The 27,015-nt window shown below is 33.0% G+C and overlaps 1 protein-coding gene and 1 long non-coding RNA gene across 2 annotated transcripts; both read right to left on the bottom strand.

Moving 5' to 3' along the window:
- Nucleotides 1–4,640: 4,640 nt before the first annotated feature.
- Nucleotides 4,641–6,660, bottom strand: LOC146950084 (uncharacterized). Its single transcript, XM_085746046.1, has 2 exons — nt 6,498–6,660; nt 4,641–6,212 (listed from the first exon to the last, which is right to left on the bottom strand). The coding sequence occupies exons 1-2, from the start codon at nt 6,549–6,551 to the stop codon at nt 5,544–5,546; spliced, it is 723 nt and encodes a 240-aa protein (XP_085602172.1). The 5' UTR covers nt 6,552–6,660; the 3' UTR covers nt 4,641–5,543.
- A 6,727-nt stretch (nt 6,661–13,387) lies between these two features.
- Nucleotides 13,388–18,847, bottom strand: LOC146950083 (uncharacterized). Its single transcript, XR_015027428.1, has 2 exons — nt 16,604–18,847; nt 13,388–15,703 (listed from the first exon to the last, which is right to left on the bottom strand). It is a non-coding gene; the product is annotated as an uncharacterized LOC146950083 (long non-coding RNA).
- Between the last annotated feature and the right edge of the window lie 8,168 nt (nt 18,848–27,015).

Here is a 27,015-nt window from a genome sequence, read left to right as displayed (position 1 = left end):
AACTTTTCATATTTGCAGATAAATTATTAGCATTAAATAAAGGTATGTTTAGGAAAAAATAATAAGTGTATCTAGTAATTTAAAAAGAAGCTTATATTTATGGACAAATTTTTAGTCAAATATGTGCTTATTATATATAAAGATGAAGTGAGTGATATTCAAGAGTTGTTAGTTTGGGATTTATTTCCTGTATTCAAACTCAAAGGACTAAAATAGTCTCTCTTTTTTTTAATTATGCATGAAGATATAAATTATTAGAACCTATATCACAAACATTTTTTTTAAATAATCACAAACATTTTCATGAAGTAGATTCATGTTGTTCCATCAAGACTTGGGTTGTATATATCGTAAACAAAATAGACTCCTTATTTTTCTATTCTATTGATTTCTCGCGCGCTATATTTAATCTAGATTATATAATTTGAATGACATAATCCCATAAAAACCTCCAATATACGTTAAAACATTTCGAATTATAGAATCCAATAGGTACGCGAGAAACTCATAGGCTGAAAAAAGTAATGGCCAACAATATATTGACTGGGCTTCTAATATTTTGATGGACTTGGGCTTGATGAGTTCAAAGTTAAACTATACTTTGAGGATTACTTTTTTGGCCCCCTCAATGTCTATCAGGCACCTCCAAAAATTTGATAGATAACTTTCGAAGACCAGTTTTTATAGTTTAACACCATCAAAATAACTTCTGAAGGGATTTTTTTAGCATAAGGAGATATTGAGGGGCAGAAGAACAATCCTCCTTTTACTTTAAGCTTTGAGATGTCACTCGAGTTCAAAAAGTTTTAATTTGTTCGGATTGTTATTTGTCCTCCTAATTCCTATTAATTGATCAAAGTTGAAATATCTATCCTCCATCAAATCTAATATGGCTAACTAGTAGTTAAATTAATTAGTGTGACTAAGATTAACATCTAATAGTGATCGTGATTGCAGTTGTAGACACTAATTCAAAATATGTTGTGCATCATTTAACCATGGTCTTGCTAAAGACACAAATTAAGATCAAGAAAATTTTGGGGTCAAAATGTCATTATCTTGGAATTGCTTGTGTGAACAATCAGTATTTTTTTGTCCGAAATCTAGATGATTTTTTTTTTGCTACAAACAATCCAGATTAGACATATATCTCATGTAATCATAATACCTGCAACATTTGCGCACTATAATGCTCTAAGCTGGTGAAAGTGTGTTCGAAGTTGTAGTTTAGAGAGGTAATGTGCAAACTTTCATGTATGATGTCTAGTTTTATTTAATAGTAGATTTCGCGTGAAGATGTAGCGTCCAATAGCATTTATGTGTGTGGTGTGTGTCTTAAAATTTCATTATACAATCGTTGCTTGATCTATATAGTTGATAGATTATATGTAAATTTCGATATTGTTGCTTAATCTGTTTAGTTGTTGGTTGCCTTTGATATTTGTTCCATGTCTTTGTGCTTGTTGATTCAGACAAAGAATCCAAATTCTCAACAAGTGGCACCTGTTGTGGGGAAAATGGTTAATTTTTTTAAATGGGCATCATGAGTCTCAAATGGAACATAAAAAAAAAGACAATGATTCCTCGTAGTGGAAGGTGAAGATGGAAGCAATCATGATTCAATACAAAACGAGTAGAAGCTTTGAAAGGTGACATTTTGATGCTTACAACTTTGACACAATCAAAAAAGATCAAGATGAGTGATAAGATAAGGAATGTCATTATCTAGTGCCTCATACATAAATTGTTGAGTGAAATCGTGATGTAGACAACGGAAGTGTCAATATGGACTAAATTGGAGTCATTGTATATTACCAAGTTGTAGACCCATAGACAATTCTTGAAACAACAACTCTTCTTATTTAGAACGGTGGAGTCAAAATCTATTGTGGAGAAATTGATGGAGTTCATCAACAAAATCATTTTGATGATTTGGTGAATATTAAAGTGAACCTTGACGATGAAGATAAGATTTCCCTCTTATTATGTTCGTTACCTGGATCCTTTGAGCATTTAAAAGGATATTATGCTTTATAATCGGCTCTTAAGACCAAGGAGTTAACTAATTTTAAGGACTTGCTAGAGAATAGTGATGAAGCCTTCAATGTGTCAAGAGGAAGATGTGAGAATAAATAGAAAGAATATAAGCCAAAGGAATATGCCTATGGATACCTTCTATGTTATTTTTTAGTTAAGAGCAATGAAATCTTCAAGAGAACGAAAGGTATTTCCGAGGTTAAAGAAGGTATGAAGCAACTAGTGGGATTACCTTATAAATCAAAAGTAACTTGAGGCATGAAGATCTTTATGAAGACAAATATGATCACTTCGAAGGTTTAAGAAGTTATGATGAAACTTGAGAAGCCACCGAAAAAGCCTAAGATAGTTGGAGACAAGATCTTCAAAAGGGAGGAATGCATTTGGAGGGTTGAAAAGTCAAGGGTGAAACTTGTGGTTTTAGCAAAGGTTTGTGTAGGTAGATGAAGGTCGATTCCAATATCAAAGTTCCATCTAGGCATGGACTTGATAAATTATCTTAAAGAGTAGTTCAAGGATGGAGAACTCTTCAAGAAACTTAAAGGTTGTCTGCTAGAAATATGATCACTTATTCAAGAACTCTTCTACTATTTGTTGTGTTGTCTTGTAAAATCAAAAGAGATAACTTTTAGGAAACTTAAAGGCTAAAAGTTGAGTATTTTTGGGGTGATATTCTTGGGTTGGGAAACATTGTAAATAATTTGGGCAGTAAAAACCTTTGAGTCTTTTGTTCATGAGAAGAGACTCAAAAATGAGTAGAAATTAGGTTGTTTTCGGAGAACTTATTAAAGCTACTTTGTTGTTACCTCTTTGTATCTCTTTGCAAGAATCTCATTGATAGTGTATCAGATACACCCCCCCCCCGGTCAAACATATGTCATTTTTGAGCCAAACTTTGTGTGTTTGTTCCTCTACTATGGACACTTTCTTTCTAACACTCTCCCTAAGACCCACTCTCTTATTGGATGAAATCCATGGAAACCATACATTGAAAATGAATCATGCATAAAGTGGTGAGGCCCAATTGAGTTTCACCCAATATGAATAGGAGAGTGAGTGTTAAAGAGAGTATTCCTCACATTTCTTCCTACTATATATCTTGTTCTTCTTGCTTTGATAGTGGATTGACTTTACACATAGGGTGCGAAATTATATCTAAATATGGATATTGTTGCTTGATCTATTTGGTTGTTGGTTGCCTTTATTTGATACTTGTTTCATATCTTTGTTCTTGTTGATTTAGATTAAAGGTCTGAATTCACAACAATATGGTTGCTCAAAGACCAATATGGTTGTTCTTATGAGATATTGTTGACAAAGATTTGTTTCTTTGAGGGACTTGTGATTTAAAGAAATATTACGTGGACAACTTTTTGGGTGTCTAACACCATGTGTGTGTTATATAAGTACTATTTAATTTTTGTAATTAGTGTTTTGTCTCTAAAACACATCAATAGTTATAAATGATGTATTTTATGAGGTTGTCAAATAATTGTTGATTTTTATATGTTCAAATAGCATTGCTATGCCATTTATCTTTGACCTATTAAATATGATTATGAGGTAGCATTTAGAAAGAAAAGAAAAAAAAAACTAATCTAGTAGGCATTATTTCTACCCCAAAAAAAAAAAACTAAATCTATCAGGCCTTATTCATGACCTTTGCCTTATTATATACACTCGTTTACTTCTACTTGTCTCCTATGTGACTATCCATGTGACTTATTCCTTTTACCTGCCCTTGACCCTATCACCTTGGCATGCAATACACATTCACACAAATTGTATAAAATGGATTAGCTTTTCAGTAGTGTTTGATGCACTAATACTTTTGTACGCGTACATTGCAAAATACATCATGTAGCCAATGATGTATCAGAGAGAAAGAAAGAAATATTTATACACAATGATTGTTGGTCATTGTATTATTGTTAACAACCAAGGCACCAAATTGGGACTGAAAACGGTAAAAACTGTCGGTAAAAAAGGACCTAAAAATAATGGTCATAAATAGATAAGAAAGTGAGGGACAAAACATTTGCTTTAGTAGTAAGAAATGTACTAATCAAACTATATAATATGACCTCTTTTTTAGGATAATATAATTTGACAACTTTTTTTAATCATAATGTAGCATGTTTCATTTGTCTGTGGAATCCTGTTTTTTATATTCTTTTTTATTCACATGCTTTTATTGAACATGATTTAGTTAACATTATCTACTCTTCTACTGGAAGAAATATTTGTTGAGTGTTTATGAAAGAACAAATGTATCATTCTCCACTTTAAAAGCAAATAAAATTGATTCTAAATATGTAAAATTAATTATGATAAGTTTGAATAATCTAAATTGATTTTTTTCTCCATAATTGATTTTAATTTAAAGTTAAAATTTGTACCTGTCATATCTACAATTGACTTTTATTCTCAAAAGGTCAAATTTATTTTTTAATCAATTTTTAAACCTAAACCACTTTATATTAAACAAACTCATAAGCAATTTTTCTCTCAAAAAAGCTCATAATCAATTTATTCAAATTAAAAAAAAAAATTGCATAACCAAATAGACACTAAAAATTAAAAACAACTTGAGTGGAATCAGATACCAAAAAATTGGTTTAGATAAATTACAGAATGAGCAACACAAAAGGAAAGAGAGATCAATATTTTGTTAATGTAAAAAAACAAAAGATAAGACCTGAATAATCATAACTTATCTAACAAAAGTATATAACATAATCATAGATCACACCAGTAATTGATACTGATTCTAAACTTTTGGGTCCACCCCAAACCAACAAGCATAGCTCAAAGACCTTAACTCAACTTTTTGGTTGTTGGTCACACTAACCTCCCAATTCAACCACTCCACACCCAATTTTCTCTTAATTCTTCATGATGTGATCCTATACATCAATCTCACTCACAAACACAACACACAAACTCAAATCATCACATGCTTGCTGGACTATAGTATCTTTCTTACACAATAATTTTAGACAAAATCAAATCTTCTTTTGCATCAAAAAGCAAAAGTAGAATGTGAAGAGGACACAAATTCTTCACCCTAAAATTTCCTAAATCAAGCAAAGTTTGTGTTTTTTCTTCATCATCTCCTTCTTTCAATGAGTTAAATCCACATAACTTTGTCTCCTAAAACAAACATACCACTACCACCCGAGTCTAGCGCAGCTGGTTGGTGTGCAATATATCTGACTGTCGTAAACTCCGGACTCCAAAGTACCGAGTTCAATTCCTACCGATCAAAAAACGCTATACATATGCTAAATCACATCAGTCCACTAACCTTAAAAATCCTATTATCTTGAAAATATTTGGAATCACAGTTAGTCTGACAATGTTACACTGACGCCCTGATTTTGCTAAGTTTCAAACGGTAACTTTAGTCAAAATCACAGTAATTCACCGTAATTTTCTCAAACTCGTTGTCGATCCAAATATTTACTAAATTAAAAACTACTTAGATAAATCTGACAAAGTAGAAATCAATGAAGTACAACCCTTTGGTACTTATTCTCATTAGGAGAATTAGAGTCATCAAAAAATACCCTTTTCCTATTTACTCTTCCACAGTGAGAATTAGCATTAGTAGTATCAATATTGCTACTAAAAATTGAATCTTGATGGAGGATCCTAGGTATAGAGACAGGTGGGATCTCAAAAGACTCAAGAGGTGGAGGAGGGTGTTTCCATTGAGGAAGTGGTCCTGCAAGAAGAAGAGTTTGAAGAAGAGGACCAGCTTTCATCACTGCCTGCAAAAGTTTACCTTTTTCAGGTAGTGGTCTATTTGGTGTTAGTACTTCAATCATTGATTGATCAATAACTGGTGAAGAAACAATGCTTTCTTCACAATCTGATGAAGACAAAGAAAAACCATTGTTTGAGTCAATTCCTTTTCTTGTAATTTGTTCATCTTCAATGCTTGAAACTCCAGAAAGTGGAGCATTTTGTTGTTGATGGAAAACTAGCTTTTCCAAGAGAAGTCTTTGACATTTGTCTTGTGCTTCATCTCTTTCTCTAATGATGTTGTTGATTAGATCTTTAAGGTTCATTAGTTGCTCATCTTTTTTTGTGAGTTCTTCTTGTGCTGCTACTCTTGTTTGTTCAAGCTCCAAAGTTGTGTATAGAAGTGATTGCCTCAAATCCTCCATTGACTGCATAACAATAAAGAATTATTAGTCCTCAAATTGCATAGATTATGAACCACGGACACTCTTCGGATTAGACGTGTGTCCTGCTGTCGGATACGTGTCATGTCCGACACCGACACGATGCCGATACATATAATTACACTGAATTATGTAATTTTCTCAAATTATTAGCAGTGTCAGCATGTCAGTGTCTGTGTCGTGTCCGGTGTCCGTGTTCGTATCAGTGCTTCATAAAAGTAAAGTAAACATTATGAATGGAAATAGTTGAAGGTTGAAGATTATAAGTACCTTTCCTTGGCAGAAGTAAGCCCAATTAAGAAGAGAGTTAGATTGATTGTCCATGATTTCAACTATGAAGATGAAAGTTTATGTAAATATTTGCTTTTTTGAAAGAATGGAGGGAAGGGAAAGAGAGAGTGTGAGTGGGAGAGAAGGAAAAGGAAAATGAGTTAGGAGAATTTGGGTGGAGGTACAAGGTCTTTTATAAGAACTAGTCTAAGTCACTGTTGGCTACTGTGGTTTGCTTTCTTACTAGGAATTTGAGAACAAGTGCTCGCTCATAAAAGCATAAAAAGCCTTAAATAAATCCTAGTACACTGTGCTCTTTATCTATTTTGAAACAGTCTTTGTAACTTTTATGTTTGAAAACGGTTATTTTGGTTATTAATATATGAGACCAAATCACTATAATATTTCCATGTACTAAAAAAATATTTTGAGTGCATTTTCTATTAATAATTGTATATATAATTCACATTATAAGGGGTCAGTACAATAGTGTTTTTTTTTTTCTCCTTCAAGTAGCCTAACGATTAGAGAAATTCACCTTAAAGGTGAATAAGTGGGTGTCTGGGTTCAAACACCAACCCCTACCTACATTATGCATTATTCCTTATCAAGTGAGCTAAGCACATAGAGATCAATCATGTTTTTAATTAATTTGGTAAAAATAATTCATTCAGGTTGGTCCGATGGTTTGGTTTGATTTTAAATTTTGAAGTGTGCTCATCTTAAAGTTTAGGTTTAATTTTCTTCTGGTGTCAATTTTGATGGGTTAATCCAAACTGAAATTTGCTCTGGTTTTAAATGGGCCTCCGACAAATGGAAGGTGGAATTTGATTACTTGATTTAAACTGTGTCGTTTGGTCGGATACCGAATTAAAAAAAAAATGTAAAAATAAAAAAAAGGTCTAGCGCGGGGAAGCAAAACTGAGCAGTAAAAGCGGGAACAAGAAAAGTAGAAATCAAATTTATCAGACAACAAGTCTTATTCACGTTAGTTGATTTGCTTTTTCAGCCACTTTCACTACCATGTTACTATGTTATTGAACAATAATATCTAAGAAAGTGACCTTAAAAAACAGTGATCCCTTTCAACCATAAAATAAATTACCAACATTGAATAATTAATTAATTTTGTCAAAAAAACACTGAATAATTAATTGGACGTGACATTTAACTTAACTTTAAATAGGTCGATTATAGTCAAATGATATTTCCAAATTTCACTTTCAAAAATAATTATTTTGTATAAATAGTAAAACTAGCTAGAAAATTTGAAGGGATAGAATAGAAGTCTCCTGAGATATTGAAGGGATAGTAGGATCTTTTGATATCTTTCTGATAATCATTTTTGTATGGTAGCTGAATTTTTTTTAGCCATTAGCGGTTTAGAATGAAGCATCTCTCACCATACAATGTAATTATTTAATAATGTAGAGATCCCTTAATAAGTGAAACTATTTTATGGTACACTTCATTGAACTATTAGTTTTATCAAAGAAGCATAAGAAGAAACAAAGGATTTAAAAGGTTTATGTTGAACATGTCTCTCTTAAAGTATCCACTATCATGTTATGCACATTAGCAGGCACAATTTGAGCCTTTTGCTCCAATTTTGTTTGCCATTAATTTAGAGGTACGATTCTTTTTAAAAGAAGATGACATGATCTTTTTTTTGTGTGTGTAAATTATGTGTATATCTGCACACGCATAACTCGAGTCAAATAAAATCACAATAGAATAAATATTTTAGTCGAGAATTTTAATGTTGTTGCATTTCTATTGTTATATTTGAACCAAAATCTTAAGTACAATAGTGATTCAAACCATTTCTCCAAGCACTCACTAATTCATTTTGTTGTTGTGCATTATATGTCTTGTTTAGTCTTAAATGTTTAGGTTAACTAATATTTGGCTAAATAAATAGAGTGCATGTTTGTATTCGTGCTAAGTTGACAGAAACATGATGAGTCACCATAATTTTGTAAAATCTAACTTTTCTAAAATAATGTGTCTCGTTATAATTTTAGCATAGTTTAGTGGCTAGAATTCTCCTCGTTATAATTTTGACATAATATGTGTCATCTTTCCTTTTTTTTCTTGGTCAAGTAGCCTAGTGGCTAGAATACTCCTTTTTCAAGGTGAATAAGTGGGGTGTTCGAGTTCGAACCACGGCCCCTACATACAATAATGCATGTTCCTGCCAACTGTGCTATGCTCACGGGGACGTCATCTTGCCTATTTTTTTTCTTGTCTTAAATTATTTGTTCATTTTATAATACCAATAGAGTATTTATTATTTTTTTCACTCACATACCCTTATTTATTGCATTTCAATTATTTATAATTATTCCACTAACTATAATTTATAAGAGTGTTTTAATACTCCTCCATTCCAAAATACACAAGCAAAAATTGGTCAACAAAAATTAATGTATTTGGTCAACAAAAGTTAATGTATTAAGCAAAATCATGAAGTACATGTTTTGCCATTAAAATCAACATTGTTAATAATTTCTTTAATAACCGTGTAAAACTCAAATAAGACATCTAATATGAGACGCGGGAGTAATTAAAGTGTGACTATATGTCAAGGGATCGAAATCTATTCCTAGTATAATACTAATGATTACTAACATAAGTCGTTTAAATACACTTTGCCAACAATACCCGCAGCTGTGTGAAAAGATGACTATATCACCTAGTTAAATTGAAGTTTCTCAGTAGTTTCATCATTAAAAAGTTAATGATATTAATCTATAATATAAATTTGCAATTAGGTAAGATGCTTCTAACTTATACTTGGAACTTCGAGAGAATTTTTGTTTGCTAGTTTAAAGTTTGCCGTTGAAAAAATCAACTCGCCGTTGTCTCTATATTCCCTTATATTCTGTCTCCCTTGGAATTACTTTCATTTTCTATTTCAAAAACTTTACTCTCTATAACTAAAGATATGAAACCCACTTAATCAAAAAGATCATTTGGTTAAATTTGACAATTTATTAATTTATTGAATTTCACTTAGTCAGTTAATACACCTACCCTATGTTTTTGGAGAGAGAAAAGATTGTGAGTAGGTTATAATAGGATAGAGAAATATATCAAAAAGGAATTACAAAATAGTATTTCAGCTCAATATATCATATTTTTATAACTAGAAATCATACTTGATGTTCTAAAATTTAGAACACATACACACCTCACATTGATCACTTCTGTTAGAACCAACATTGTGACTTTTTTTTTCCTTCAAAACAAAATATTGTGACTTTTTAAAAAAAATAATGATAGCTAACATTGTCACAGGAAAGTAAAAACCAAATAAAATACAATATGTAATTAATTAAGGCTCTGTTTGGTAAACCCAAAAAAAGAGCTTTTAGCTTATAAGCTCATTTGACAAAAAAAGCTCTGTTTGGTAACACTTTAGCTCTGTTTGGTACAACGAGCTTATAACTTATTTCAGGAGCTTATAAGCTATTTTTCAGAAGCTACTTCAAGTAGCTTTTGAGCTTATAGCTTTTAGCTTCTCATTTTTTCTTCCATATTTACCCTTATTATTCAAAGCAAAAGCTATCAGCTAATTTTACCAAACACTTCAACTAGCTTATCAGCTAAAAGCTATCAGCTAGCTTATCAGCTAAAAGCTATCAGCTATCAGCTAATTTTACCAAACAGAGCCTAAGAGCATTGATTTTTCAGCATGTCTTTTTTGACAAATCAAATAAAACCAAACAAAATTTGTAGTTATCAAACATATTTTTTCAGCATGGCTACATGTGCTCTAAATAATTAGCACACTGCCTCAAATAGAACCCTAAATAATAATAGATAATATTTGTCTGACTCACTAGGAATGGTAAAATATCATGTAAAGAGTCAATGGATATTAATTAGTTTTATTGGTCAGAAAAAAGGAGCTGGTAACCAAACTTTCCCAACAAAATTTTTCCTAAATTAAGAAAAGTGATGGACCCCTTAATTTGAACGTTCGTAATAAAAGTCCTACTGCAAGAAAAGGAGGAGGCTTCTATTTGACTTACTCAAGACCCTAATACTGAAGTTTGTAGGATCATTAGTGACATTTTTATAACATGTCCCCTTGTTTAACATTAAACTAAAAATAATTAAGTGGTTATTTTTCTTTTTATTAATTGTTTGGAAGTTTACTGCTGAGTGCTGACAATATATAATAAGAATATATAAACCATTATTTACTTTTGAATAGAATACAATCGGGCAACAAGCTGCGCTGATAGGCCTTTTTAAATGGCAAAATCAATCATCGTCAACACAACATTTATGGACCTTCGAGACATGACATTGTTATGCATGATCTTTTGAACTCTATGTAAAAGATCAACATCCTCTGGTACTAGAAAACCGAAAGTGTTAAAAGCAAATGGTTGTCAGAACACGCTTTCTCATGAAAGTGATTAGTTTTATAAGGGTCATGTTAACTTATGCCCTTAGGGCACAAGTTAAGGAGTTTGAAAAGGAAATTAAAAATAAATTTTATATTGAAAGTATAACTTTTGCAACTTTTAAGACATTGAATGCATAAGTTTCAAGAAAAACTTTCTGCATTTGTCTTCTTAACTTATGCCCCAAAAGCACAAGTTAACATTTCCCCTTTTATAAAATTGTACTCCATCCGTTTCAAAATGAGTGTCGCTTTAGCCAAAAAAATTTGTTTCAAAATGAATGTCACTTTCAGTTTCCAATGCAATAATAACTTTTTCTTTTCAATTGTACCCTCCAATTAATACTCTCCACACTACTTCCAAAGTATTATTTTTAAAACTAATCAATAGTTAATAAGGATAATTTGGTAAAATAACCATTCTCTTTCTTTTAATCATTGCATTTCTTAATATGTGTGTAAACTTCTAAAACGACACTCATTTTGAAACGGAAGGAGTAGTAGAAGTTGATTTTTATTTGTTCATAATAATGAAAATCAATTTTCCAATATTCACTATCATTCTACCACATTTTATATTTTTTCATGAGCTTATTTATTTACTATTTTGATGAGCCCCACGTCTTATGATATCTACCCTATATAAAGGATATAAGACACGTGTACGGTATCAACATTGAAGACAAACAAAATGTTCAATGATTTAAAATAACCGTGGCCGTTAAACATATGATGAGGGGATGTATAAATTAGTTAATTCATTGATGTTATCAATTTATATCATATAGCTATAGGTTTCCTCCTATCCAGAAAAAAAGCTATAGGTTACCTACATAAGTAAATAAATATATATAATGGAATATGTTACTCCCTCCGTCCCGAATTAATTGAGTCCTTGACTCATTTCACACTTATTAAGAAAAATGTATAAATAAAGGGGAAAGTGAAATATATTGAATTGAGAATGATGAAAGTAGTATTAATTAGAGTTATAAAGGGGAAAAAGTGGAATATATTGAATTGGGAATAATAAAAGTAGTATTGAAAATTGAAATGACTCAGTTATTTTGGGACACTTTTTTTTAGTAAATGACTCGGTTAATCCGGGACGGAGGGAGTATCATTGTTTTCTACTACTTTCAAGAAAGAAAAGGGTAAATCCAAATCGATAATACAAAAGCCAAACCAAAAGGAATAAAATGGGGCGGCACATCTATGTCTTGGTTTTGATTTTTGTCTTTCAGCAATTTGGTTTTACCTTTCTCAAAATTACCTGCATATATGCTCAAGTGTGCCAATCAATGTCTTGGAAGCGGCGTATTGAAGCCTTAGGGGTGGAGGTGATAGGACACCAGGCATGCATTAAGGCTAAGTTTGGTAAAAACTTGCGGTTAACTGATGAGTTAATTTATAGTGGATGACTTATAAGTTAGTTTATAACTAATAGTGGATAACCTAGTTGATTAAATTTGTTGTGTTTGATAAAATTAGCCGTTAACTAGCTTACAAATTCAAAATGATACATAAAAAAAAATAGTACTTCCTCCGTCCCGGATTAACTGAGTTATTTATTAAAAAAAATGTCCCAAAATAACTAAGTCATTTCAATTTTCAATACTACTTTCATCATTCCCAATTCAATATATTCCACTTTTTCCCCTTTATAACTCTAATTAATACTACTTTCATCATTCCTAATTCAATATATTTCACTTTCCCCTTTATTTATACATTTTTCTTAATAAGTGTGAAATGAGCCAAGGGCTCAATTAATTCGGGACGGAGGGAGTAGGAGTTTTTAATGTGTACACACATAAAATTACTTTCTCTCACTACGAAAAGTTTCTAGATCTAAAGCTGAAAACACCTAAGTGTACCGACAACGATGAAGAATGATATTCGTCGATGTACAACTCATGTTCCGGGACTGGCTTATGGTTTACTTATAGGCAAAGAGACACATGAATAAACTAAATTTACATTGATATAATGAGTTTGTACATAAATATGAGTTTATAATTGAGGGAGAGATTGCAAGAATTAATTAGTACACCATCCAGTCAGTATTATAAGCAAAAATCAACATTTTAGATTTATTCATTAAATGATGTATGTAGTCTACAATAAAGACCATATACATTAATTAAATGAATTTAAAATATAGATTTTTGCTTATAATAATGACCAGATGGTATACTACTGTTTACACCGATTTTTGGTAACGTAAACTTCAAATGTTCATCGATATCGATCGTGACAAATGTATTTTTAAAGGGGGATCGTTCAAGCCTCGCAGTTTAAGACAATCAACACTTCATCCATTCTTTAAGAACACTAATGTCAGAAATGCATCCAACATCTTTTAATAACAAGTTGTCTCATGACAACATGATAGAAAATTGCTCAAGTGAGCATGTTAAAAAGAAAAAGAAATAGAATAAAGATGAAAAGAAATGCAAAAGAAAAAGGAAAGTAAAACAAGAACAATTACATTAAATTGCAGGAATGTAGAGGGTGGTTGGAATCTATCAATCCATACACTCCTGAACCCGTTTGCTCCCATGGCGTGGGTGTTGCAGAGTTTTAGAAATCAAGAAACCAACCCATTGTTATTATTACAAACTGCTATATATAGACCTTGTAGAGAAAACTACCACTAAATCCTACGGTCTATATTAAAAGTAGAAATAACTTCCTATAACTTCCTAAGACACTAGGAAATAATTTCCATGCACTAAGACACTAGGAAATAATCTTCAAAGCACTTCAGTCTTGTTTGTCACCGCATGTTCGACTTTGCCTTGTTATTGTTGCTACACCATGTCCACGTTAAAGTATTCAAGTCCATAGTAATAAAGTGTAGACATTGGCTTGCATAAGAAAATATTTGCTAAGTCACGCTCCACACAATGTCTATGCCAAGAATTTCTTTCTTTCACCAAGGCTTCTCCCACAAAAATCAATCATTAACCATGTGCATGAAATATACATTAAATCACTTTGTCGAAAACACGGCGTGTCAAAGTCTGTTTGTTATTGGTCGAAATCCCTTTGCACTTTGCAGCATGTCGAAATAACTCGTCTGCCTTGTCGAAAACATAATCATGAGTTCGACCAAATATTTCATTTTTGGTGTTAACACAGGCCCCCTAGAATGTTGTTTCTCGAAAGACATGAGAGGAATAACATTCTGAAACATAGTACCAAAAATGATCATACACCTTATGGTCTTCTTCGACCACTGTACATATATTAATCTTTGTGAAATTTGCATTTTGTTGGTCGAAAATTTGAAGCAACCATAAGTATGGGGTTATGGATTTTTTTTGTGGCATTTTTCATTACTGTCACGAGAAGCACTTGCCATTTTCAATAGTCTCTAAATGATGACTACACTACATCCATGCATACTTCTTCAACATCAATGGTGGAAAACCATTTTAATTATGGTCTCAAAAACCATTTCCACTACGGTTTTAAAAACCGTCTCTCATAGCCACAATTTGATTTGCAATTTGTCCAGAAATATCAATATTTTCAAAACGATTGTAAGTCATAGGGATTAAATGACCATGACCAATCATTAGGGGCCTCTTAGAGGCTAAAACTCTTAAGTTTCAATCTTTGTAAAACTTTTCAAAACCATTTTGATAAGATTATTCAATTCAATTGGTGTCCTCCTTTAATGGCTTCAACAACAATTTTTTATTTTTAAATATGGCTTAAACAAACCATTTTTTATGCATATAAAGTGTTGGGTCGCACAAAACTTGAAATAGTCCCACCGGGTGTGCCAATTTGTTTACACCGATTTTTGGTAACGTAAACTTCAAATGTTCATCGATATCGATCGTGACAAATGTATTTTTAAAGGGGGATCGTTCAAGCCTCGCAGTTTAAGACAATCAACACTTCATCCATTCTTTAAGAACACTAATGTCAGAAATGCATCCAACATCTTTTAATAACAAGTTGTCTCATGACAACATGATAGAAAATTGCTCAAGTGAGCATGTTAAAAAGAAAAAGAAATAGAATAAAGATGAAAAGAAATGCAAAAGAAAAAGGAAAGTAAAACAAGAACAATTACATTAAATTGCAGGAATGTAGAGGGTGGTTGGAATCTATCAATCCATACACTCCTGAACCCGTTTGCTCCCATGGCGTGGGTGTTGCAGAGTTTTAGAAATCAAGAAACCAACCCATTGTTATTATTACAAACTGCTATATATAGACCTTGTAGAGAAAACTACCACTAAATCCTACGGTCTATATTAAAAGTAGAAATAACTTCCTATAACTTCCTAAGACACTAGGAAATAATTTCCATGCACTAAGACACTAGGAAATAATCTTCAAAGCACTTCAGTCTTGTTTGTCACCGCATGTTCGACTTTGCCTTGTTATTGTTGCTACACCATGTCCACGTTAAAGTATTCAAGTCCATAGTAATAAAGTGTAGACATTGGCTTGCATAAGAAAATATTTGCTAAGTCACGCTCCACACAATGTCTATGCCAAGAATTTCTTTCTTTCACCAAGGCTTCTCCCACAAAAATCAATCATTAACCATGTGCATGAAATATACATTAAATCACTTTGTCGAAAACACGGCGTGTCAAAGTCTGTTTGTTATTGGTCGAAATCCCTTTGCACTTTGCAGCATGTCGAAATAACTCGTCTGCCTTGTCGAAAACATAATCATGAGTTCGACCAAATATTTCATTTTTGGTGTTAACACAGGCCCCCTAGAATGTTGTTTCTCGAAAGACATGAGAGGAATAACATTCTGAAACATAGTACTAAAAATGATCATACACCTTATGGTCTTCTTCGACCACTGTACATATATTAATCTTTGTGAAATTTGCATTTTGTTGGTCGAAAATTTGAAGCAACCATAAGTATGGGGTTATGGATTTTTTTTGTGGCATTTTTCATTACTGTCACGAGAAGCACTTGCCATTTTCAATAGTCTCTAAATGATGACTACACTACATCCATGCATACTTCTTCAACATCAATGGTGGAAAACCATTTTAATTATGGTCTCAAAAACCATTTCCACTACGGTTTTAAAAACCGTCTCTCATAGCCACAATTTGATTTGCAATTTGTCCAGAAATATCAATATTTTCAAAACGATTGTAAGTCATAGGGATTAAATGACCATGACCAATCATTAGGGGCCTCTTAGAGGCTAAAACTCTTAAGTTTCAATCTTTGTAAAACTTTTCAAAACCATTTTGATAAGATTATTCAATTCAATTGGTGTCCTCCTTTAATGGCTTCAACAACAATTTTTTATTTTTAAATATGGCTTAAACAAACCATTTTTTATGCATATAAAGTGTTGGGTCGCACAAAACTTGAAATAGTCCCACCGGGTGTGCCAATTTGTTTACACCGATTTTTGGTAACGTAAACTTCAAATGTTCATCGATATCGATCGTGACAAATGTATTTTTAAAGGGGGATCGTTCAAGCCTCGCAGTTTAAGACAATCAACACTTCATCCATTCTTTAAGAACACTAATGTCAGAAATGCATCCAACATCTTTTAATAACAAGTTGTCTCATGACAACATGATAGAAAATTGCTCAAGTGAGCATGTTAAAAAGAAAAAGAAATAGAATAAAGATGAAAAGAAATGCAAAAGAAAAAGGAAAGTAAAACAAGAACAATTACATTAAATTGCAGGAATGTAGAGGGTGGTTGGAATCTATCAATCCATACACTCCTGAACCCGTTTGCTCCCATGGCGTGGGTGTTGCAGAGTTTTAGAAATCAAGAAACCAACCCATTGTTATTATTACAAACTGCTATATATAGACCTTGTAGAGAAAACTACCACTAAATCCTACGGTCTATATTAAAAGTAGAAATAACTTCCTATAACTTCCTAAGACACTAGGAAATAATTTCCATGCACTAAGACACTAGGAAATAATCTTCAAAGCACTTCAGTCTTGTTTGTCACCGCATGTTCGACTTTGCCTTGTTATTGTTGCTACACCATGTCCACGTTAAAGTATTCAAGTCCATAGTAATAAAGTGTAGACATTGGCTTGCATAAGAAAATATTTGCTAAGTCACGCTCCACACAATGTCTATGCCAAGAATTTCTTTCTTTCACCAAGGCTTCTCCCACAAAAATCAATCATTAACCATGTGCATGAAATATACATTAAATCACTTTGTCGAAAACACGGCGTGTCAAAGTCTGTTTGTTATTGGTCGAAATCCCTTTGCACTTTGCAGCATGTCGAAATAACTCGTCTGCCTTGTCGAAAACATAATCATGAGTTCGACCAAATATTTCATTTTTGGTGTTAACACAGGCCCCCTAGAATGTTGTTTCTCGAAAGACATGAGAGGAATAACATTCTGAAACATAGTACCAAAAATGATCATACACCTTATGGTCTTCTTCGACCACTGTACATATATTAATCTTTGTGAAATTTGCATTTTGTTGGTCGAAAATTTGAAGCAACCATAAGTATGGGGTTATGGATTTTTTTTGTGGCATTTTTCATTACTGTCACGAGAAGCACTTGCCATTTTCAATAGTCTCTAAATGATGACTACACTACATCCATGCATACTTCTTCAACATCAATGGTGGAAAACCATTTTAATTATGGTCTCAAAAACCATTTCCACTACGGTTTTAAAAACCGTCTCTCATAGCCACAATTTGATTTGCAATTTGTCCAGAAATATCAATATTTTCAAAACGATTGTAAGTCATAGGGATTAAATGACCATGACCAATCATTAGGGGCCTCTTAGAGGCTAAAACTCTTAAGTTTCAATCTTTGTAAAACTTTTCAAAACCATTTTGATAAGATTATTCAATTCAATTGGTGTCCTCCTTTAATGGCTTCAACAACAATTTTTTATTTTTAAATATGGCTTAAACAAACCATTTTTTATGCATATAAAGTGTTGGGTCGCACAAAACTTGAAATAGTCCCACCGGGTGTGCCAATTTGTTTACACCGATTTTTGGTAACGTAAACTTCAAATGTTCATCGATATCGATCGTGACAAATGTATTTTTAAAGGGGGATCGTTCAAGCCTCGCAGTTTAAGACAATCAACACTTCATCCATTCTTTAAGAACACTAATGTCAGAAATGCATCCAACATCTTTTAATAACAAGTTGTCTCATGACAACATGATAGAAAATTGCTCAAGTGAGCATGTTAAAAAGAAAAAGAAATAGAATAAAGATGAAAAGAAATGCAAAAGAAAAAGGAAAGTAAAACAAGAACAATTACATTAAATTGCAGGAATGTAGAGGGTGGTTGGAATCTATCAATCCATACACTCCTGAACCCGTTTGCTCCCATGGCGTGGGTGTTGCAGAGTTTTAGAAATCAAGAAACCAACCCATTGTTATTATTACAAACTGCTATATATAGACCTTGTAGAGAAAACTACCACTAAATCCTACGGTCTATATTAAAAGTAGAAATAACTTCCTATAACTTCCTAAGACACTAGGAAATAATTTCCATGCACTAAGACACTAGGAAATAATCTTCAAAGCACTTCAGTCTTGTTTGTCACCGCATGTTCGACTTTGCCTTGTTATTGTTGCTACACCATGTCCACGTTAAAGTATTCAAGTCCATAGTAATAAAGTGTAGACATTGGCTTGCATAAGAAAATATTTGCTAAGTCACGCTCCACACAATGTCTATGCCAAGAATTTCTTTCTTTCACCAAGGCTTCTCCCACAAAAATCAATCATTAACCATGTGCATGAAATATACATTAAATCACTTTGTCGAAAACACGGCGTGTCAAAGTCTGTTTGTTATTGGTCGAAATCCCTTTGCACTTTGCAGCATGTCGAAATAACTCGTCTGCCTTGTCGAAAACATAATCATGAGTTCGACCAAATATTTCATTTTTGGTGTTAACAACTACTTAACATGTTTGACTTGAAAATTCATGGAATGTGTGTCTTTCTTAACAAAAAAACAAAAAAAATCTAAGCATGTGCTATCACAATTCTTGATAGAACTCATAATTGAGAGAAAACAATATGAAATGTTTAAATACAATGACTAAAAAAGGATGATATAAGAATCTACGTAACTAATTTTTATATCTCTAATATGTACATGTGAATAAGGAGAAAATATGTTAAAAAAAAGACATGTATTAGTTTGTTGGGAATAGTAAACAATCTTAAAAGTAGTATGAGATGTTACAAATATTGATGAACATAATTAACGAAATTGTTTTTTGTAAAAAAAATATTAATGAAATTGATTTATACTTTTCAATATACCTTCATAACAAAGGTACAAAAAGATGGTATAGATGTATGTTGCCCAATTAGATTGTAGAATTATTTGAGCAAACTATTAGCCTTTGTGATGGCCACTACGGGTGTTATAATATATTTATGTTATAACATTGATTAATTAGTGTAGCATGTGCTATCATACATCTTAATTAACAAGCGTGGTAGGCCATTTTCCTACTTGTATGCATAATTTGGCATCTACAATCAATTGTTTCTTTTTTCATAATTTTCAATTAGTATATGGCGCCATTAGAATCAATTGAAAATTGAATGTTAGTTAGCAGTTAGCATACTCAACTGTCTCATAAAAAAACATTAGAAGTGAGAGCATGAAAGTGGAATTGCACTATTGCGGCGACTTCTTTCAAAATCATATAATTGTATGTCTTAGGCATGTTATGAAGACATGATTTATATGGTGATAGACATAGCATGATACTAGCAATTATGATTATTCATCAATCGAATAACGAAAAGGTAAGCCCTTATATCTTCTTGGCATAGTAAAGGTATGTTTAGGATGGACTTGGATAATCCTGCATTTTTCAGATAGTGCATGTTAAGAGTATTTGATTAAAATCGGACGAATGAAATTTAAGGTGAATTCTAGGGTGAGGGTCCAATTAGGTCCCTCACCGGTGGACCACGAAAAAAAAATCAATAGATTAAATAGATGGTTCAGATTTATTCAAATTAAACGGGATATCATGTCTAACTTTTCACATTCAATATTATCCTCAAATGACTTTCTCTTATGTTATACTCTAATTCTTCTATCAAAATGAGATACTCTCTTTACCTCCGATTATCATGCACTCAAACCATAAAATATGAGATCAAATTATGAACCCTAAACAAAAAAATTTGATGTTTAATGGTGAAATTTCAGAAATCTTTATTTTTCCTTTGATTTAATTTTTTTTAAGAAGAAACTACTTTTTCTTTTCGTTTTTTCAAGGTCATTGTTATGGAGTAAATTCAATTGTCATTGGTGAATTGAGAAGAGCAATATAATTTGGACGGATCTTAATTTGATCCTCCTTTAATAATTATACATTCATATTAATGTTATTATGTTAATGGAAAAAACTCAGTTATCTAAAAACTAGATATTCGATTAATAAATATAGTTTCAAGCTTGCAATAAATGGATGACAAACAAAAGAAAAAGATATCGTTGGAAACACCATTATTATAACTTTGAGATTGTGGGTGTGTGATACAACTTTGTACCATATATGGTTTTTTCATTTTTCGTAAAAGTAGTTTGGACGAAAGAGAAGATATGGACTTGGTAAAATTCATAGTTGCAGTACCATTTGAAAGAAGGCAGTTATACAGTAAGAGAGATGGGTAAGGGCTAGATAGAATGTGGAATGTTTCAGATGTTCTTATTTTTATTTTAATCAAATCTAAACGGTTAAATAAATCTATTGGTGTTTTTTTCGTGGTCCACCGGTGAGGGACCTAATTGACCCCTCACCCTAGAATCCACCGAAATTTAAAGTTTGATGAATAAGTTAAAAATATTATAAATTATTGATCAAAATCTGATGACTCGGATTTATAATCACTATTTAAGATCAATGTTTTAATGTGTGTTTGGTTGCGAGTTTCAAAACCCCGCGGCAACCAAAAAACCACGTTCCAATGCACTATTTTACCATGAAATGAGAAGCCAAAATTGAAATTGAAAAAGTTGTATGGAAGACACATTTTATAACGGTTGATCAAACTTTTTGATCCTTATTTTGTTTTTCTAACCCTCTCCATTAGGGTATATGTGTCGCCAGAATTATACATGCGCTTATACCATTTCTCATCTGTTTCAATGTGCTTTCATTAGATTTCTTCATGTGTTTCTGATCCCTTTTAATGTGCATCTTTCTGGTTTCCGTCTTGCTTGTTTATGTTTTCATTATCGCTCGCTCATGTTGTTTGCATTGATGACATTGGAGAAGAAGAGAATCAACTTCCTATAGTTATAGTTTTATTCTAGCGGTGTTGTACCATTGCAATTTCCTATCTGATTGATCGTCTTCCACCTCATCCACTGCCTTGAAATCTCTATAGTTGCTTCCTCACTTGGAGAATTGGCCTTCAACCCCCCGAAGGTAACATACATTTTTGTGTTTTGATCACTCAATCAGTGCCCGATTTGAGATATAATGTATTTGATGGTGTTTTATATATTCATGGTATGTTCATTTGCTTGTATTTCGTTGTTTATATTTCGAGTTTATTGTGGATATGACCAAATTCAACATTATCTCAGTCTTACAAATGACATGTCAACATGTGGTTGGATTAGTTATTACAATATTTCTATTTTTGTCTTCTTAACCAATGTCTCAAAGACACTCTTTAGCATTAGAAAAATATATTAAGAATAAATAGACGTATCCAAATTGCATTGGGTAAGTATTACATGTGCTTAAATTCTTCCCCACACACACCCGATAACTTCCAATTTTATTTTGTTTGAGTTCTGGTAGTAGAAATACATTGCGGATTGTAGAATCCAAACCATGCTAATATGTCAAACGTTTCGGTCTCCTCCTCTCACTTATTCATCTTCGTTTTTCATCATAAAAAACACCCAAACTCCACAAAATTTTAATCCCATAACTTTGTGTAATTTTTCATCTTTAGCTGCTTGAACACATCATATTTCAAATATTTCCAACTACTACACAAGATATTAGTACACATTTGCTCAAATCTTTGTTAGTTGATTTGCGTTTTTTCTTCTTATGTTATACTTGTTTGGTTCAAATTTTAGAAGTTGAAATATTTTTTTTCATCATTTTGGTTTCTAAAATCCGAAATGAGTTAAGAGTTCCCGAGTTGTTAATTTCTTTACGAATTTGCACATGTTTAGATATGGATGCACACATTGAACCCATTATGGGTAGTTGAATGTTCGTGGTTGTTTATGCTAGGCATTAGCGTCAGATGAAGCGCAGAGACGAGAAATGCAGAACATGTCATGAGCCACAACATGAGCATGTCCCTAAGCCAAAGCATATGCATGAGTGTTAGCCAATATATTTTATTAGCTGTAATAAATGTGGTCAAAGTATAGTTGACCTAGATTTAAAGAAGATTCGAACAGAGTGTTGTGTTGAAAGCAAATATGGGTTCGAAGATGGTAGAAGACTTCGATAAGGCAGTTTTCGAAGGTGGTTATCAGCAGTTATTCTTTAAGTCAGTTTTTATTTTAAGTTTGTTTTCAAATAAGTAAAACTGTCGACTTGTGGCAGTTGTAGTTTGAATTTCAAAGAAGTGTAGTTATTTCTAGACTTAGTATAAATAGTAGTTTTTCATAGGAAAAACAGGTCACAATTCCGTCATACAAACTTACACTCAAAGTATCCGTATGGAAGCGAGAAACGAGTCACAAGTTGCAATGTATGAATCTGTGTACCAACCTTTGTTTAATCAATGCAATTTACCCTTTGTTCTTTAAGTGTTCTTGCACTTTACTTTATTAAGTTCGATTGAGTTCAAGTGGATTGAATTCGATTGTTTTTATCATATTTCTTATATTTTTGACATCAAAAACGCAGAATTTCTAACAACAAGAACAAACACAATATGTCCTAAGATTTACTGGTTGATCTTGCAAGTTACCATTTGTAAACCAGCGGTTGTTTACGAAAATCCAACGTAAACAAATTGGCACGCCCAGTGGGACCGTTTGTGTTTTTTGTTTATAGTTTTTGTTAGAATTTCTTTTAATTCTGGTTTGTTTTGTTGTGTATGCAATTAAGAAACAAGAAATTGCTTCTTAATATGACACGCGCTAACAACCAAAAGAAAACAAATCCAACATCTTCAAATGAAGATGTGGATCAAGTGACGGTTGAAGATGATGTTTCATCCCCAGGGAATGTTAGAACATCACAGGCTGTTCCAACCAGTAATACAGTCACTCAAACATCGTCTCAGGCCATGCCTTCGATGGCCACAGTAATTTCTCAAGCCATGCCTTCGATGGTTACCCAAACTTCCCATGATTATCCAAATAATACTTCTATTCAAGGAGTTTGGGATCATAGATCAATGCCATATGGTATGCCATCATCATTGATGCAAGGCTTACAAACTAGTGGTAATATGTTTTCAGAGAATTTAAATGTTTCATTACCACAACTTTTTGGTCCTGGGGTATCTACAACATATAGAAGTCCCCAACAAAATTTAACCAACGCTTCTATGGCTGCCATTAGGCAAACTATGGAAGAAACTAATCATGATATGGTTAATATGATGACCCAACAAATTGGTACTGTCATAAATCCTTTAATTCGAGACACCAACACTAGTTATCAACGGTTGTCTGATCAAATGGAAAGAATTGCCAATTTCTTTGGCGCTCCACCAATCCAAAATAACCCATTGCCTCAAAATCGAAATGTGAGGGCAATTGAAATAATTGCTGATGAACCAGTGGTTCGAAATCATGAAAATATTGTCCAACCACAAGTAGTACAACCACAAATTCAGGCAGAACCTGAAAGACAACCCATTTTGGTTAACAGAAACCAAGATGCCGATCAAGTGGTTTTACAAGCCCGTCGGAACAATTTCGATGGTCAGAATAATATAGCAGGTATTGCCGAGGCTTTGTTAGCCCAAAATGGTTTTAATATGGGTTTACATAGACCAAATTTTGTGTCTCCTTTGTCTGAGTATGTTTTAGATGCTGAATTGCCTAGAAATTGGAAAATTCCAAAGTTTACCAAATTTGCTGGAGAAACTGATGAATCTACTGTCGAACACATTGCTAGGTTTCTCATGGAAGCAGGAAATATTGCAGAAAATGAAAATTTGAGAATGAAATATTTCCCAAGTTCTTTGACAAAAAATGCTTTTACTTGGTTTACAACTTTACCTCCTCATTCAATTTATAGTTGGAACCAATTAGAAAAAGCTTTTCATGAACAATTTTACATGGGTCAATCTAAGATTAGTTTGAAAGAATTGGCCAGTGTTCGACGTAAAAGTCATGAGTCAATCGATGATTATCTCAATAGGTTTCGTCTCCTTAAGGCTAGATGTTTTACTTCTGTTCCAGAATATGAATTAGTCGAAATGGCTGCTGGTGGCCTCGATTATTCTGTTCGAAAGAAATTAGATACCCAGTACTTAAGAGACATGGCCCAATTGGCAGACAGAGTTCGACAAGTTGAAAGACTTAAAGCTGAAAAAACTAGAACTCATAACAAATTTTCTAAAAAAGAAAAAATTGCCTATATAGAAACAGGAGATAGTGAACCCGAATTCGATTGGGGTTTAGATATCGTTGAAGACAATGATATAAACCTGGCAGAATTAAAAGACGGACCTCCATATGCTTGTAAAATGTTGAGGCCATCCAATGGAAAAAATCCTGAAGATCCCAAGAGTGACAAATATCCTTCTAAAATTTATACTTTTGATATTACTAAAAGTGAAGAAATTTTTGATCTATTAGTTAATGATGGCATAATATTGGTGCCACCTAATATGAAGTTACCTCCTTTGGAACAAAGGAAGAAAAGAGGATTTTGTAAATTCCATGGTTTTTTAGGTCATAACCTATCTCGATGTACTCGTTTCAGGGATTCTGTACAAAAAGCTCTTGATGAAGGGAGGCTAAAATTCGGAGAAAAACCAAAACAACAAGTGGATGGAGATCCTATGAAAAAGGCAGAGTCCATGTTTGCTGATGTGTCTACCAATGTGGTAGAATCCATGTTTGCTGGTATTTCTATCAATATGGTGGAAATTTCAGATAATATTGATGTAGAAATGGTTACTGAGGACCATCGAATTGAAGAGCCAGTGGTTACTGAAGATCAATTGGCCAAGGAAATGGAGAAAGCATATCCAAAGGCTGAAGAAGATTTGGTTGATTTTTTAAACCGATGTAAAATATCTAACACCCATGCTATGCTTTGTCCTCGATGCAGTGCAGTGTTCGATAAAGAAGCTGCGAAATCAGTTGAAGGATATCAACCTCAAACAAAACGTAAAGGAGGGTGGTTCGAGAACCGTTCTAAGTTTGGCTTTAACAAAAGAGGTGTTCCTTACAAGATGAAAACTTCAGAGAAGTATCAAGTGAAGAACCATAAGAAGACGTTCGTTCCTTCATCGAAGTCTCCTATTGATACTTGGGTTTTCTCTGGAGGCAAGAAAACTGGTCATTCTGCGCCTCCAGCACCACCAACAAAATGGGTAAAAAGAGCTGTCAAAGTTCCAGACCAACCAGAGAGTTCTAATCCTAACAAGTATGCTTACAAAAATAATTATAAAGGTAAGAATCCTATGACTAGAACTCAATGGCGCCGTTTTCAACGCCAGAAAAAGGAAGGAGTTTTAAAAGATGTCACTAATGGTGACAAAAGTAAGGGAAAACAACCAATAGTTTTCGAAATGGTTAAAAAACCAGCTACTGAAAGAATTTTCCCTCCATTATCTTCTGCTTTAAACATCCCTAAAGGGGATGATGATATTCTAACTTCTACTTTTTCAGATTCTGAACCAAGTCTTGACATTATATGTGTGGTTTCTGTACTACCAATTGAATATACACATGATGTATCTTCGAAGGCCAATCATGATGATGAATGTGATTTCACTGAGGAAATGGCTCGTCATAGGCCTCTATGTTATTATGTTATGAATAATGGCTGCATCGAAGATCAACATGCAGTGTTTGAGAAACCTGATGATAGCATGAAGCTTCATTTAAAGCCTTTGTTTATTCAAGCTAAATTAAATGGTGTTGGAATTAACAAAGTGTTGGTAGATGGTGGTGCTACTGTTAATCTCTTACCACAATCTTTTCTAAGGAAACTTGGTATTTCTGAATGTGATTTGAAACCACATAATGTAGTGCTCACTAATTATGAGGGATCTACTGGACAATCTCTTGGTGCTATCGAACTAGAATTGGTAGTAGGAAGCATAACCAGAGCAACTGTGTTTTTGGTAGTTCCTTCTAAAGCCAATTTCAATGCATTATTAGGAAGGGAATGGATCCATGCTGTAGGTGCAGTTCCTTCTACAATGCATCAAAGGATTGTGATTTGGAGGAAAGATGGTTTGGTAGAGAATATTGAGGCTGATCAGAGTTATTATTTTAAAGCTGAAGTTGATAATCAAGATATCAACAAAAAGAACTTTGACAAACAGCTTCAATTTATTGCACCATTTATGGAAAATGATGCATCAAGTTCTATGACTAAAGAAGAAAAATTCTTTGTAAAACTTGCACCAGAATGGGGTTTTCGTTGGAAAACTGCATTCGACGATGACTTCGTAGTGGTGAACAACGAAGATTGCCATGAGAAGATACCTGTAAAGGAAAAAGATTTGCTGAAGACAAGAAGTACTTCGTACAAGAGGGTCACTGATGACCAAGGATGTTCAGCAAATGGAATCTCACCAACTAGGTGGGATATCAATAAGTGATCAATGGTTAAGCCCAGCATATGGGAAAAGATTACGGCTTATGTAGCCGAGAAAAACTTCGATTTGGCTGAAACAGCCAAAGAAGAAGAGGTCTTCGATGCTTCAGTGGAAAATAATTCTGATGACATCATTGATGATAAAAAATTAGATTGTATTTATGATGATGAACCTTTGGGTTTTGAAGAAGATCCAATGGGATCTACAATAAAAATGAAAGCCCAAGATCCTCTTGAAGAAGTGGATATAGGAGATGGTTCTGTAAAAAGACCAACATACATAAGTTCAAAGATTCCTAAGAGCTTCAAAGATCGA

This window comes from Medicago sativa, chromosome 2 (genome assembly GCF_051527215.1).
Source record: "Medicago sativa cultivar Bolivia chromosome 2, Bolivia_mono, whole genome shotgun sequence".
Lineage (NCBI taxonomy): Eukaryota > Viridiplantae > Streptophyta > Magnoliopsida > Fabales > Fabaceae > Medicago > Medicago sativa.
Note: the sequence above shows the minus strand (reverse complement) of the source record. Positions and strands in the feature narration are given on the sequence as shown.